The 17,200-nt window shown below is 36.0% G+C and overlaps 1 protein-coding gene across 1 annotated transcript in view; it reads right to left on the reverse strand.

The window, feature by feature from the left end:
- PCLO (piccolo presynaptic cytomatrix protein) overlaps nt 1-17,200 on the reverse strand; it is a 591,416-nt gene that overhangs the window by 544,705 nt on the left and 29,511 nt on the right. The window contains 2 exon segments of the mRNA XM_043967589.1: nt 2,483-3,726; nt 3,729-3,882. Coding sequence (XP_043823524.1) covers nt 2,483-3,726; nt 3,729-3,882 — 1,398 coding nt within the window.

Raw genomic sequence — 17,200 nt, forward strand, 5'->3', positions numbered from 1 at the left:
AGAAGAAAGGGTTGAACAAGCATAAGCAATACAAAAGCCTAGATGTTTTCATTATTTCTCTTCTATTTGAAAAGGGACATGATGAAAGTAACTACTTTCAGGGGTACTTTACTTTTGCTACAATATGTTCATAAATTTTAGAGAATTAGTTCTCCCAGAAAGCCATATTACCTACCACTTTACAAATCAACTGATCAAAGAAACGCTCTGGGTTATTAGATGTAGTTTCCCACTCAAAGCATTGTTAGATGATCACTGAACTTTTGGCACATGCTGCCCTTATAGACTTAGGGACAATATAGAAAATGGGAAACTATAAAAAATCATTTTAATTTTAACCCTTTGTGTTCAGAAGGGACTGCAGTTAAACCTTTATTAATAAATATGTTTCAAGTAGTTTAAAAGCCCCCAACTCCGTCAGTATTTTCCTGAAGGAAGTAACTCTATTTTTAAATCTTGAGAAGGAGCTTTTACATGAAATCAAATAGTTAAAAACCCAGAATACCTAAAAAGCTTTATCTAGGCAAGAAAAAAAAAACTTGTATTCTTCCAAGAATTACTGTAATTATGTCTGTGAATATTCATGTTTGTTATGGCACCTTATTTTTCATATATACTCCAATTTTCAAAAGAAATATCTTTATAGGGTTGATCCTTTTTAAAATATAGTTTTTATTGTTTCTGTTACTTTTATGTTTTATTGTTACCTTAATACTACTATTTTCTTTTAAAACATTTAAGATGCTTGCCTTATACTATTGTACTGAAGATGTTATATGAAGAATAAAATGTTGAAAATCCTAAAATAATATTGTGTAAATTGTTTGTGTGAAAAATCATAACATTACAAGTTGTAATAAAGTTTTTGCCACTATAAATGGTGAAATAAACACAACTTTATACCCATACCTAAAAAAGATACAAATTAATAGTATTCCCAATATTTAAAAGGGTATAAATTAAGATAAAAAGTAAAGGTGACCCATTTATATATCTTTTCTGATAGATCAAATGTCAATGACAATTTTTCATTTATATTTGATAAGATTTAAGTTCATCTTTTATCTACATGCAAAAGAGTTCATTAAATATTGAATAGCAAACAAAAAATCAAGCATCATCATTTATTAATTGTGATTGCTAATATTAAGATTTAAGTTACAAAGAACTGGAAGATAAGGGATATGTAAGTGGAATGATGAAGTAACTAGAAAAGAACATTTTGAATACTATTTGAAATACGTTGGATGAATTTGATATCCAGAACTCTTGGCATAAACTTTTGTCACTGTTGCAAAAAAAATTTTTAACATCCCCTTTTGTACACACCCATCCTCTTCATTAACCTGATCCAGCATACCACACCAAGTATTATAGATATTTTCAAATAACTATTAATTACACATACTCCTATGTATTCTTTGATCATTTTAATGTGTTGTGTTATATATATATATATATATATATATATATATATATATGTATATATATATATATGTGTGTGTGTGTGTGTGTGTGTGTGTGAAAATGAAACCTGTTTTAACTAAAGACCATAATTTCTTTTAAGGTCAGGACCTAATTTTCTACTTATTTTATACGTAATTTTTCAAAATTGTATTTATTTTATTCTGAACTTAAGAAATAAAACAATAATTTTCATAACATAGAATAGGAAAAAATTATGATTTTGCAAGAAACTGCAAATCTATTATGTAAAACTAGCTATTCCTTCTAAATATATAATAGTTATAATGTAACTTTTTCCGCTTTTTTCTCTCTCCCTCTTCACCCTAGAGATGACTAGCTTTAGACACAAATATGCATATATATGTATCATGTATATACATATATGTGTCTATACTTGTAAAGTCATTCTATGTATACTTCCATTTATCAGTTCTAGGTGCATATAGAATCTTATAGTAGCTATAAAGTATACTTCAATACCAGTGACAAATACCGAAACTAATACCAAAACTTAAGAAGTATAAGAAAAATATATGTGACCGCTTTCATTTCCCTATCCCCATCTATAACGAACCTTGTTATGTTATCCATGGTTCTTGAGCTTTCTTTGGAAGTGAAAATGAATATACAATAGATTTTAAATTGTTATAGACACAACTGGTTTAGATTAAATAAAAGACACCCAAGACCAGCAATACTCATATAGTCATAGCATAGGTAGCCAAGTAACAAAGAATATATTATTTAAGCCGTAAGTCTATAATTCCAAAGAATTAAGGAACCATTATTATATTAATTACCCATACTTCTTTTTCTTTATCCTAATATGTTAACCAACAAGAAGAGAAATCAAACTCCTTTTAACATGATGATAGCATTTCATAAAGAATTAAAAATTTATAGTTAAAGAACTATTAATTTAGCTATGCTCACCAAAAGTAAAACTTTCTCATCTCATACTATTAATCACTAAAATATCTTTGGATTGAACAAAAAATTAAATGCCATTTCCTACCTCAGTTAAGTGTGGCATCGGGTTAAATCCACAGAGATTGCACACCACATTCTTGCATTCTGTACAAGTATTAAAGTTGGGAGGATCCTTGGAGCCCAAATTTAGCCCAGTTTTACAAAGAGGACAGGTAGATTTTGGCTTGGTGGGCTTTTCTGATTCAACAGGGACAGCAGCCTTTTGTGGTTCTGCCATTTGAGGTTTGCTATCCTTTGTGGGAAGAGGCTTCTTTTCTGATTCTGTGCCTTTGATTGGAGCAACCTGTTCAATTTTAGGCACCTCAGTTTTTTCAGCAATTGGAGCTTTTGTGTCCTTTTTGACAGGTGTGGTTTTAGGAATCGTTTGTGGAGTTTGAATGGCGGACTTAAGTGGTACCTGAGACACAGGTGGATGTGAAGAAGGAGTGGGTTGTTTGGTTGGAGCCCCTGGCATACCTTGTGCTTGAGTTCCTGCTTGGCCAGCTGTGGAAATTAAATTTGATGCCTGGCTAAAGATAGATGCTCCAAATCCAAATAGCTTCCCAGTCACTGTCTCTTGGGGAGTTGTGGGCTGTGATTTGGGGGCATCTGTGATACTACCCAGATTAAGACTGAAACGTCTTGACTGCTCTTGAGTCTTTGGGGGCTGCTGGGGTATAGGTGTGGGTTGTCCAGGACTAGGCTTTGTGCCTGGGGGGGTAGGTGATCCTTTTGGCATTTGCTTGGCATCTGGCTTGGGGCTCATTTTGGTTTGTGCTTTCTTCGGGTCTTCCTTCTTTTGAATTGGATCAACTTGTTTTTGACTTTTACTCTCTGAGATCATCACAGGTTGTGAAGTGAGTTTGGAATCAGCTGGAGTACGTGATGGGCCTTTAGAATCAGGTGGGACTTCTTTATCCCCCACTGGTGGAATAATTTGTGTTGATTTGGCAGAATCTGTTTTAGGAGGCTGTGCTTGAACCTGTGATTGTATTTTGGAGCCTGGGAGATCAGGTTTCACTGCAGCTAATGAGGAAGCCACAACATCTGCTGTAGGCTTCTGTATCTTTGGCTGTTTGGATTTGTCATCAGCCATTGGTGCCTTGGCTTGTTCAGATTTGAGAGAAGGCTCTGGGTGAGGGGTTGGCTGGGTTACAGACTCTCTGGGGGAAGGCTGCTTGGTTTTTGCTGGAGGAGAGCCTGGGATGGATGGTTGTTTTGTGAGTGGAGGAGGCTTTTTAATCTCAGAGGGCTTTGAAAGATCTGGTTTAGGGGTAACATCTTCTTCAATGAAGTCTGTTGGGGTGGAGGGGCTGGTTTAGTCAATGAAGATGCTGTAACCACAGGGCTTATCTTCTGCTTCTGCTGAGGAGTTGTTGGAACTGGAGCCAAATCACCACCCAATGCTCTTTGCATCTGGCAGTTTAAACAAAGCCATTCTTTAACCTGTAGGGGAAAAATAAATGTAATTGAAACAACCATTCAGAGGGTTTCCAAAAGATTAAAAATTGGTAAATAAGCAAGAATCAAATAAATATTCACAATAAGGAGTTGCTACTTGAGGGAAGAGGCTATGTCTTATTCCTCTTTGTACATCACTAAATGCCTAGCCCTTAATGTGCTCAATAAATATTTGTAGAATAAATGAATGAGCATCTCCCAAATGAATCAAAACATTGATTACAAACAAAAAGGTTAATGGAATTAAAATTAGAGATCTGTAAAAGGTGAAATAGCCTATGCTTCTGAAGAAAAAGAGAGATTAAAGATTGTCATAGTGTATTTCCTTCTTGGGAGATATATAGATATATAGATATATAGATATAGATATATGTATGTATATGTATATATGTGTATACATGTATGTATGTATATATAGACACGTATATACACATGTATGTATATGCATTCTTTGCTTTAATTAGTATAAAATGTGTCTTTTTTCCAACAATATCTTATTTAGACAGAAATCAAGGCACACAAAAAAGGTGTATATATGCTACATATAAGGAATACAAGAGATTTCTCCAGGGACATCCAGTACAGAGGTCTAAGTTCTAAGTCTTGAGTGAAGATCTTCATAAAAATGCATATACTTTATTCAGTGTAATATTATGGAAGGAACTTGAAATAAGAAAACCTAGATTTGAATCATGGCTCTTCCCCCTTACCAGCTGTATGACTTTAAACAAATTATTACCTTTCTTTAGGTCTATTTCTTCCCCCATAAAATGAGGGGAGGTGATGAACAAGATGACTTCCATTGTCCCTTCCAGCTCTAAATCTTATTATTTTATAACTCCTTCAAATTAGAAGATCTATAATGGTAGATTTAGAGACTGAAATTTACCTACTCAGATGACAGTAAAGAAGTAAATGTCAGTTCATCCATATGATCAATCTACAGCTCTTCTACAGAATGAGATTATATGCTAACCTCCCAAATCACCAACCACATGATGTGATCACACTTTGTATAATTATGTTTCTTACAAAAAGAAATTAAGTAAATGGCTTGTATGATTTATCTTAAAGCAGATAAAAATACCCAAATTGTTTCTAACTGCAATGAAATAACAATCATTATGAAAAATATACCCTGTTGACTATTGTGTACTTCAGAAGAGGACTGGATCATATTCAGATGATATATGGAATGCACACAAAATTCTATCTCATGGGTATTTTCCTAAATTAAAACATATATGCGTCATCATCAAATGATTTTAGAACTAAACTTTCCTGTCAAGGGTAACTTTTCATTCTCATTAATATTAAACTTTTGAAATATCAGAACATGTTAAATTGCTTTCTGCAGGCACCAATTACAATAAGGAAGCAAAAGCCCAAGAAGCAATCATTCCATCATCTATGTTATATGGAATAGTCTGTGAAAATACTTCAGAACACCCACTCATCTCCCCAATTCCAAGTTCAAACCCTACTCTTCTGCTCTCCTTACAAGTCCCTCTCTTGATTTTGGAAGATTGATTTCAATTCTTTTACAATCTGCCACTCACATTCTGATCCAAGGAAAGGGGAAAAATAAGGAAATAGAAGGGAAGGAAGAAGCACTCATCTAGGCAATAAAACTAAGAATGGATTCAAAGGATTTTGAAGCTAGTCAGGAACATACAGATCATATAGTCAAACTTTCCTGAATCCGCAGTAGCAGCAACTGCTTCTGGAACTCAGAAAACAGAAGGTAAGGGAGTTGAACAATTAGCTAGAAGGAAATTACAGAGATCTCTTTGCTAGCACTGAGGCAGGACTGTGATGTTTTGCTCATAGTTGTATCCAGGTCACAGTCTTGGGTGGCAGTCCCAGGCAGGGGAGGTGCACAAGTAAACCAGAGCTTGCAGCCACACTGGAGGCAGATTCTGTTCACAGTACCAGAGCAGAAAAGCAGGCCTGTGGTTGCTTGCAGACCAGAGCACAGGCCAGGAGAGTAGTCAACATACCTCTCCTTAAATCATACCACCTGAGAAGAACTAAAAACTTCCAAATTCCTAGAAGTATCTCTGAAAACAGCTACATAAACCCCCTGCAGCTTGGGACAGTGCGGCCTCCACCCTGGAAGCAGTGTCCCACTTTAACAAAGAGTTAAATGTCAAGAAATAGCCTGGGGGATTAGCAAAAATGGAAGAAGAAATGAGAGTGATGCAAGAAAAACATGAAACAAAAAAGCTAACAGCTTGGTAAAGGACACACACACAATACTGAAGAAAGTAACTCCTTAAAAAACAGACTAGGTTAAATGGCAAAAGACATACAAAAAGCCAATGAGGAAAAGAATGTCTTGAAAAGCCAAATTACATAATGGAAAAGGAGGTATAAAAGCTCTCTGGAGCAAATGGAAGCTAATGACTATGAAAAATCAAGAAACAATAAAGCAAAACCAAAACAATGAAAAAAAAGACAGCAATGTGAAATGTCTCATTGGAAAAACAAATGACTTGGAAAAATGATCCAGAAGAGATAATTTGAAAATTATTGGACTACCTGAAAGCCATGATCAAAAAAAGAGCCTAGACATCATCTTCTAAGATATTGTTACGGAAATGTCCTGATATTCTTAACCAGAAGGTAAAGTAGAAATCGAACAAATCTAACAATTACCTCCTGAAAGAGATACCAAAAGGAAAACTCCCAGGAATATTATAGTCAAATTCCAGAGCTCCCAGGTCAAGGAGAAAATATTGCAAGCAGCTAGAAAAAAACAATTCAAATATTGAGGAGCCACAGTCAAGATAACACAAGATAGAGCAGCTTCTACATTAAAGGATCTGAGGGCTTGGGATATGATATTATTTAGGGCAAAGGAATTTGGATTACAACCAAAAATCACCTACCCAGAAAACCTGAGTATAATCTTTTAGGGGGGAAAATGGGATTTTTTTTTTTTGGTGAGGCAATTAGGGTTAAGTGACTTGCCCAGGGTCATACAGCTATTAAGTGTCAAGTGTCTGAGGCCAAATTTGAACTCAGGTCCTCCTGAATCCAGGGCCAGTGCTCTATCCACAGTGCTCTAGCCACCTAGCTGCCCATTTCAGGCATTCTTGATGAAAATACCTGAGCTGAATAGAAAATTTGACTTTGAAATACAAGATTCTAGAGAAGCATAAAAAGGAAAACAGGAAAAAGAAATCATAAGGGATATTAAAAGGTTAAAATGTTGATATCCCTACATAGGAAGATGATACTTGTAACTCATAAGAACTTCCTCATTATTAGTGTAGCTGGATAGAGTATGTTTAGACAGAGGACAGAGGTGTAAGTTGAATATGAAGGGATGCTATCTTTAAAAAATAAAATTAAGAGGTGAGAGAGGAATGCACTGGGAGAAAGGGAAAGAGAGAGGTGGAATGGGGTAAAGTATCTCACATAAAAGAAGGAAGAAAAAGGTTATATAGGGGCAGCTAGGTGGCGCAGTGGATAAAGCACCAGCCCTGGACTCAGGAGGACCTGAGTTCAAATCCGACCTCAGACACTTGACACTTACTATCTGTGTGACCCTGGGCAAGTCACTTAACCCTCATTGACCCACAAAAAACAAAAACAAACAAACCAAAAAAAAAAAAGAAAGAAAAAGGTTATATAGTAAAGGGGTAAATGGGAGAGGTGCTGGGGAGTGAGTAAACCTTACTCTCATCAGATTTGGCTCAAAGAAAGGAATAACATACACACTCAATTGGGTATAGTAATCTATCTTACCCTGTAGGAAAGTAAGAGGGGAAGGGGATAAGGGCTGGAAGGTGATAGAAGGGAGGACAGATTGGGGTAGGGAGCAGTCAGAAGAAAAATACCTTTGAGGAGAGAAAAGGGTGAAATGAGAGAGAATAGAGTGAATGTCATGGGGAGTGAGTAAGATGGAGGGAAATTCAACTGAATTGTAGCAAATGTGCAATAGTTACTGTGAAAAAAAATTGAAGCAATATTGACTGATAAAGGCCTCATTTCTCAGAGAACTGAGTCAAAGTTGTTAAAATAAGAGCCCTTCCCCAATTGATGAATGATCAAATGATATGAAAAGTTTTCAGATGAAATAATCAAAGCTATCTATAGCTATATGAAAAAATGCTCTCTCTATTGATTAGAAACATGTGAGTCAAAACAATTCTGGGGTACTACCTCATTACCTATTGTATTGGATAATAAGACTAGAGAAAAATTTCAAATGTCATAGGGAATATGGGGAAAATGAGACATTAATGCACCGTTGGTGGAGTTGTTAACTGATTCAACCATTCCATAGAGCAATTTGGAACTTCAGCCAAAGGGATATAATAACCATGCATACTCTTTGACCTCGTAATACCATTACTAGGTAAGTATCCAAAAAGAGATAAAAACCAAAAAGTTAAAGGACCCATATGTACAAAACAATTTATGGCAACACTTTTCTGGTGCAAAGAATTTGAAATTAAGGTGATGCTCATCAATTGGGGAATGGCTTAACAAATTGTGGGATGATATTATGATGGAATACTATTTTTCTATAAGAAACGATGAGCAGGATGCTCTCAGAAAAACCTGGAAAGACTTACATGAGCTGATGTAAAGTGAAATATACAATAATGAAAGTAACAGCAGTATTGTAAAATGATCAGCTGTGAATGATTTAGGTATTCTTGGCAATAAAATGATTCAAGACAACTCTGAAGGACTTATGAAAAATGTGATCCATCTACATTGAAAGAACTGATGGTGTCTAAATACATATTAAAACATAATTTTTTAAAATTTCACTTTCTTAATTTTGTCTTGTGTTTTCTTTCATAAGCTACCTAATGGGGAAATGTTTTGCATGATTACATATGTATAACTTATATTGAATTTCTTGCATTCTTTTTTAATATATGTGTGATTATGCAAAACATTACCATATTTGTCATTTTGTACAAGAAAACTTGATTAAAAGAAAAAAATGAAAGGAAGTGAAAAATAGCATGATTCAGTTTGTTCCATCAATATCAGTTCTTTCTTTGGAGGTGGATAGTATGTTTCATCAATAGTCCTTTGGGATTGTCTTGGATCATTGTATTGTTGAAAATAGTCAAGTCATTCACAGTTCTTCATCAAACAATATTGCTATCTCTATGCACATGTTCTTTTGGTTCTGTTCACTTCACTATACATCAGTTCATACATGTTTTTCCAGGCCTTTTTGAAGTCACCCTGCTTGTCATTTCTTATAGCACAATAATATTCCATCACCATTATATAGCACAGTTTGTTTGGCTATTCCCCAACTGATGGGCATTCCTTTGATTGCTTGCATTCTTAAGGTGGAAGGTGGGAAGGGAGGGAGGAAGAAAATTTGGAACACAAAGTTTTAAAAGTGGATGTTAAAATTATTTTTACATGAAACTGGGGGAAAATGAAATTCCAAATAAATAAAAATATCATATTTAATTATATATGCATTGTCTCACCCCAACATATGTGACTTTTTTATGTGTTTGTTCATTTGGACACTCTCCCTATATTATATCACCAAGGTTCTAAGTGTAACAGCTATCCATGACCTAATTCTATTACTGATCAGCACAGGAGGTTTAACCTAATCCATTTCCTACCTTAGGTAGTTTTCTCTTCCTTAGGCATCCTAGTGGCCCCCACTGCCAAGAGCTCACAATATTGGTGCTAAACATGGTGGAAATACTCCATCACCTTTAGCCCTACTGAAGCTTGGAATTCCCAAGCTCAAGCAATGCATCAGCCTCAGCCTCCCCAACAGAATGAATTACAGTCAGATGATACCATATCTTGTACCTGAGATTTTAAGCAAACATATACATTTATATTATAATGTCTCTCTTCTTGTCGAGGCACTGGAAATGGTGGATGGATATTGACCCCTAGTCTTCCCACTGGTAGAACATACACAAACTTTCTGTTCATCCTAGTCAACCTGTAGACTTTTGACCTTTCACCCAATAGCTTTTCATTCTTTAATTTCTACAAATGAAATAAATCACATCCATGAGGTTCCTTGACACTCTTGGAATACAAGTTAAAGTCATCTTTCTGTTTCTATCACAATATGAAAAATTTGTTTTTCTGTAAAGATTTTGGAAAATAGCCTCTTTTTATTTAATGTAATGCTACTGGCCAAATACTTTAAAATGAGAAATATTTTATGCCATATATTTTATTTTCCCCGGAGTTTTGAAAGGTTTTTTACTGAAAGCACTGATATTCCCATTTCCTTCTAATTCAAGAAAGAAAAAGCTGTCACTTTTAAGGATTTTATTTACCTATATGTCGTAAAAAATATGAATTTCTAAAACCAGCTCTACACTTAACCTACTGGATCCCATGCCAATTAAAATAAAAGTTATGTTCTTGGGCAATGGCCCAATGAATATTAATCAAATTAATTGAAGAGGTTTAAGTGGTACAGTGGAAAGAGCACTGACTGCTTTCAGAAGACCTGGATTCAAACCTAACCTATGAAAATTAACATCTGTGTAACCTCGGGCAATAACAACCCTCTTGAGCCTCAATTTTCCTCATTTGTAAAATGAAGTGACAGGACTAGTTGGCCTGTGAGATCCCTTCCAGCTCTATCTTTTTGATCCTTTGAAGTTTGCCTTAAAAAATCTCCATTCTGTTAATAACTTTGACCTAATTCTGCTCTAGGCTGTACTATACACCACCTTTTTTAGAAACAGTATGGTTCAATCTGCATTCATAAACCATAGTTCTTTTTTCTGGATGTTGAGAACATTTTGTATCATGAAGTTCTTTGAAATTGTTTTGGACCATTGCCTTGCTAAAAAGAGCCAAGTCTATCACAATTGTTCATCACACAATGTTGCTGTTACTGTGTACAATGTTCTCCTGGTTCTGCTCCTCTCAGTCAGCATCAGTTCATGTAAGTCCTTCCAGGTTCCCCTGAACTCCTCCTGCTCATCATAACTTTTCACATTGAATTTTTTTGGATGTTAATCTGGACCAGCTGATGAGAGGATATATCAGTCCTTAGAACGTTAGTTTCCCTTTGGAAGATCAATGAAATATTGGTGACGAATCATGTTGCATCATATTCCTAAAGAAGGGGAAAGAGGAAGCAGCATATCTCCAAGGTACATTCAAAATAGAAAATACAAATAAGGTTTTAAAGAAAATCAACCTTACCAGCAATGTATCTGGAAGATTTGAGGTACTGTTATCTAATACCTGGGCCAACTATTTGCTTCCAAGTTGTGAATACTCTTTCTACTGAAATATTTATGGGGAAAGCTAGGTGATGCAGTGGATAAAGCACCGGCCTAGATTCAGGAGGACCTGAGTTCAAATCCAACCTCAGACACTTGACACTTACTAGCTGTGTGACCCTGGGCAAGTCACTTAACCTTCATTGCCCCACAAAAGAAAGAAAAACAAACAAAAGAAATATTTAGGAAAGCAATAGCATATAAACCATACATTAGAGCTTTTTTGAATGACCTTCATATATAATGCCATGAAAAATAGTTAAGACCTATTCCTCAGGAATATAGTCTTAAACTAGTGTTAAAATGACATAGGAAGGTCGTATATATCCCTTTAAAATGATGAGGTTTTTTAAAAAAATTAGAAAGTATAAGATATTTAAATATGTTTAATTCCTCTGAGACAATTTTAATTAGTTCTAGAGCATACTTAATCATTTATTAAATGTTTGTTGAGTACCTACTTTTTGAATGATACCATGCTAAATACTGAAGGCATTTCATATTAGTATAAGAAATGATACTTGCTCTCAAGGGATGATAATCCAATTATAATTGCTCAAAACATACTTGTCTAGATAGTTAGACCAAACTGCCATGTCTCCTAGGAGAGGAGCAATTCCAATGGACCCAGGTCCTTTAAAGTTAGCTCAAGAGACAATTTTTTTTTTTATCATCATTCACATCATCGGAGTTTCTTTAGAATGGTATGATTGCTATATATTTCAAGTAACTGCAACTTTCAAGGCACTTTGGGGGAAAAATGGCAGAAAACCATCTGCTTATCCTCTCCTTATTCCTGTCTATACTTATTTAGAAGTTTTCAGCAATTTGAACTAATGGTGAGAGGACCCTAACCTGTATTTCAGGGAGGCAAAAGAAATTGATATGCCACACTTGCAAGGTTGTGTACACTGATCTAGGTATTAATCAAAGGTCTGATAAGTAAGATTCTCAATGGATTCTGGAGCTGCAAAACCTGCAAAAAGATGAAATGAAACAAGCTTACAGTTTAAGATAACCTGGAAGGTCTTCAGGAAAGATCTGTCTCACCCGGATAAAAGGGGAGCACAGCTCAGCACAAAGGACAAGTCAGAAAAAGGCTTTTAGCCACAGCACAGATAGGCAGCTAAGGACCTGTGGTCCTAGATCAGCAAGATAGTGGCACAGCAGGCCAGTTGTGGGGCCCCAAGCCCCAGTGCAGAAGGAAATCTGCCAGTTAGCGTATCTGCTACCCAACACTCCCAACTAATCTGGGCCAGTCCAGTGAACTGAACAAGCTGCAAGCAGCTGAGGTCTCAGAGCACAAAGCCATTGACTGGGCCCATGACTCTCAGCAAAAGAAACTTGAGATGGCACACACTATACCCCATGAGCAGAACTCAATTTTTAAAAGCATGAAAGAGGCTAAATATGAATAAGAAACAAACATATCTATAACATAGTTGTCACTATGACAACAGGGAGGCCCAAAACATAAACTCAGAGTAGGATAACAATGTCAAAATGCCTACACATGAAGCCTTAAAGAGGAAGAGAAATTGATCTCAAGACCAAAAAGGCCTCTTTCAAGAGCTCAAAAAGGAATTCATAAACCAAAATTGGATAAACCAAATAAAAGCAGTAGAAGAAAATTGGGAAAAGAAATGAGAGTTGTGCAATAGAAAGTCAATAGCTAGGGAAAAGAAAATAATGGCTTAAAAATACAATTGGAGAAATGGAAAAGGAGGTGCAAAAGCTGACTGGGGGAAATATTTCCTTAATAATCAAAATTGATCAGATGGAAGCTAATGACTCAATGAAACAACAAGAAGAAGTAAAGCAGAATCAAAGGAATATAAAAGTAGAAGAAAACATAAAATTCTTTTTCAGAAAAACAAAAGATCTGGAAAATAGATCCAGGAGGGACAATTTAGGAATAATTGGATGACCTGAGGACCATGATCAAAAAAAAAGTCTGGACAGCATATTTCATGACATCAAGCAGAACGACCCCAATGTTTAAAATCAGAGGAAAAAGTAATGATGGAAAGAATACACCAATCTCCTTCTGAAAGAGACCCCAAAAAGAAAACTCCAAAGAATATGTTAGCCAAATTTCAGAATTCTCATGTACATGAGAAAATACTGCAAGCAGCCAAAAAGAAACAATTTAAATATCAAGGAGCAATAATCAGGGTTACACAGGACTTGGTGACTTCAACATTAAAGGATCAGTGGGTTTGGAATATGACAGTCTGGATGGCAAAGGAACTTGGATTACATCTAAGAATTTACTACCAAGGAAAATTAATCATACTATTTCAGGGAAAAAGATGGGCATTCAATGAAATAGGAGACTTTAAAACTTTTCTAATGAAAAGACCAGAGCTGAACAAAACATTCAGTCTACAAATACAAGACTCAAGAGACTCATGAAAAGGTAAAACAGGGGAAAAACAAGTAATTCAATAAGGATTAAATGTTTACATCCCTAAACAGGAAGAAGATACTCATAACTCTTGAGAACTGTATCTTTATTGGAACAGAAAGGAAGAATATACATAGACAGAAGGTGTGGGTATAAGTTTATTTATTTATTTGTTTGTTTGTTTGTTTGTTTATGGTTTTTGTGGGGCAATGGGGGTTAAGTGACTTGCCCAGGGTCACCCAGCTAGTAAGTGTCAAGTGTCTGAAGCCGGATTTGAACTCAGGTCCTCCTGAATCCGGGGCTGGTGCTTTATCCACTCCACCACCTAGCTGCCCCTATAAGTTTATGTTGATGTTATGATAATAAAAACAAGGGGTGACACAAAAGATTACACTTGGAGAAGAGAAAAGAGAAAGGAGAATGGGGTAAATCACATCACATGAAGAGGCACAAAAGACCTATTAAAATAGAGGGAAAGAAGGGAGGGGTGAGAATTGTTTCAACTTTACTCTCATCTTATTTTGCTCAAAGAGGGAATAACATGCACACTCAATTGTGTATAGAATTTTATCTTACCCTATAGGAAAGTAAAAGGGGAAAGGGGGAGAAATGGTGGAGTGCTGATAGAAGGGAAGGTAAATCTAGGAGGCAGAAGGGGAAAGGACAAAAGGGAGATGGGGCTGATAGAAGGGAGGGTAGATTGAGGGATTTGGTGGTCAGAAGCAAACCACTGGTAAGAAGGGAGAGGGGGAAAGAGAAAAGTATAACAAGGGCAAAAGTAAGATGGAGGGAAATACACAGTAATTTTAATTGTGAATGTGAATGGGATGAACTCTCCCATAAAGTGAAAGTGGATAGCAGAGTAGATTTTTAAAAAAATGGAGTACTAAAATATGTTGTTTACAAGAAACACATTTGAAGCAGATAGATACACACATATAAGTCCATTTTACAAAAAGAAGTCAAAAAGCAAATGAACTCCTGAAGAATAATTAATTTCAATACTATACAAACTATTTGGAAAAATAGGTGAAGAAGGTGTCTGACTAAATTCTTTTTATGAGACAATATGGTGTTGAAACCAGGAAGAGCAAAAACAGAGAAAGAAATTATAGACCAGTCTACCTAATGAATATTGATACAAAGATTCTAAATACAATATTATCAAAGAGATTATAGAAATTTATCACCAGGATAATGCACTATGACCAGGTGAGATTTCTACCAGGAATATAAGGATGGTTCAATATTAGGAAAACTATCAACTTAATTGATTAACCAAAACCATATGATTATCTCAATAGATGCAGAGAAAACTTTTGACAAAATACAGCACTCATTCCTATTGAAAACACTAGAGTATAGGAATAAATAGAGCTTTCCTTAAGATGACAAACAGTATCTATCTAAAACCATCAGCAAGCATTATATGTAATGGGGATAAGTTAGAGGCATTCCTAATAAGATCACGGGTGAAACATGAATGTCCGTTATCAACACTATTGTTCAATGTGATACTAGAAATGATAGCCTTAGCAATAAGAGAAGAAAAAGAAATTGAAGGAATTAGAATAGGCAAGGCAGAAACAAAACCATCACTCTTTGCAGATGATATGATGGTATACATAGAGTATCCTAAAGAATCAAGTAGCAAACTACTTGAAACAACAACTTTAGTAAAGTTACAGGATATAAAATAAACCCACATAAATCATCATCATTTCTACATATGACCAAAAAAGTCCAGCAGCCAGAGATAGAAAGAGAAATTCCACTTAAAATAACTAAACAATATAAAATATTTGGGAGTCTATGTGCCAAGGCAAACCCAAGAGCTACATAATTACAAAACACTTCACAGAAATAAAATCAGATCTAAACAAATGAGAAAATATCAGTTGTTCACTGGAAGGCCATGCTAATATAATAAAAATGATAATTCTACCTGAATTAATTTACTTATTCAATATCATACCAATCAAACTACCAGAAAGATATTCTATAGAGCTAGAAAAAAAATATTAACAAAATTCATCTGGAAGAACAAAAGGTCAAGAATAACAAGGGAATTAATGAAAAAAAAATACAAAGGAAGGAGGTGGAGCCAAAAACGGCAGAGGAGACATTAAACACAGAGAGCTTCTGATACAATCACCCCAAAAACAGCAATAAAAGAACCCCTGGAGCAGAAAAACACATAAAAATATGGGCTGAGATTATTCTCCAGCTATAGATAGATTTCAGGGGGCTTTGCTGGTCTACTTGTAAAGTCTAACCCTGTGATCATGCTGACAAACACCAGACACATAACCAGAGGAATTTATCCCAGAGCCTCTGAATCAGCTACAGCACTGGTTCTGGAGCTGAGCCTGTGGTCAGGTGAGAGGGCTGATCAGGTGGACGGGGTGGGGGGGGGAATGTAGAGGTAACAGTTGGATGGGGGAAAAATTTGGCTGTCCTACCCCAGCAGGGAACCAGGAAGAAATCCTGAGCAACTGGAGGCTCAGGTTGGGGAGGGGCACAGGCTCAGCGAAGCTAAGAACCACACCACAGAAAGCTTTGCTGGTTGGTTGTTTAGTAAGTAGGCTTGAAGTTACCCCCCCAGACCAGAGAACAGGCCAGGCAAAAGCAAAACCTGCCCTCCTTCAAACCAAAACACCTGGGGCCCTCTGAAGCTGGGAATAGGAGTGGAGCCGAGAAGCAGCCCCCGACACCCCCCCCCATGGAGAGTTTAAAATCAATTAAAAGATGAGCAATAAAAGAAAGTTCAGAATTATAGAAAGCTTTTTCTGCTACAAGGAAGATCAAGGTGCAGCCTCAAATGAGGAAATCAACCACAGTGCCCCTATATCTAAAGTTTCCAAGAAAAATATGAACTGGTCTCAGGCCATGGAAGCTCTCAAAAGGGAATTTGAAGAGAAAGTAGAAGAGATAGAAGAAAGATATAGAAAGAGGGAGGAAAGAATGGAAAGAGAAATGGGAGCCATGCAGCAGAGTCATGAGAAAAAAGTCAACAGCTTGAAAAACAAAATGGAAAATGAGATTTAAAAACTGTCTGATGAAAATAATTGCCTAAAAATTAGGATTGAACAGATGTAAGCTAGTGACCTTAAGAGAAACCAAGACACAGTAAAGTAAATCCAATTGAATGAAAAAATAGAGGGCAATGTGAAATATATCCTTGGAAAAACAGCTGACCTGAAAAATAAATCCAGGAGAGATAATTTGAAAATCATTGGACTACCTGAAAACCATGACCAAAACAAGAGGTTAGACACCATCCTCCAAGAGATTGTGAGGGAAAATTGCCCTTACAGTCTAGAAGCAGAAGCTAAAATAGAAATTTAAAGAGTCCACTGATCACCTTCTGAAAGAGATCCCAAAAGAAAACCTCCAGGAATATTATAGCCAAACTCCAGAACTCCCAGGTGAAAGAGAAAATACTGCAAACATCTAGAAAAAAGGAATTCAAATACTGTGGAGCTCCAATAAGGATAAAGCAAGATCTAGCAGCTTCTACATTAAAGGACAGGAGGGCAGGGAATATGATATTCCAGAGGGCAAAGGAACTGGGACTACAGCCAAAACTCATGTACCCAGCAAAACTGATAGTAATCTTCCAGAGGAAAAAGTG

The sequence above is a fragment of the Dromiciops gliroides genome, chromosome 5, assembly GCF_019393635.1.
Source record: "Dromiciops gliroides isolate mDroGli1 chromosome 5, mDroGli1.pri, whole genome shotgun sequence".
In the NCBI taxonomy this organism is placed as follows: Eukaryota; Metazoa; Chordata; class Mammalia; order Microbiotheria; family Microbiotheriidae; genus Dromiciops; species Dromiciops gliroides.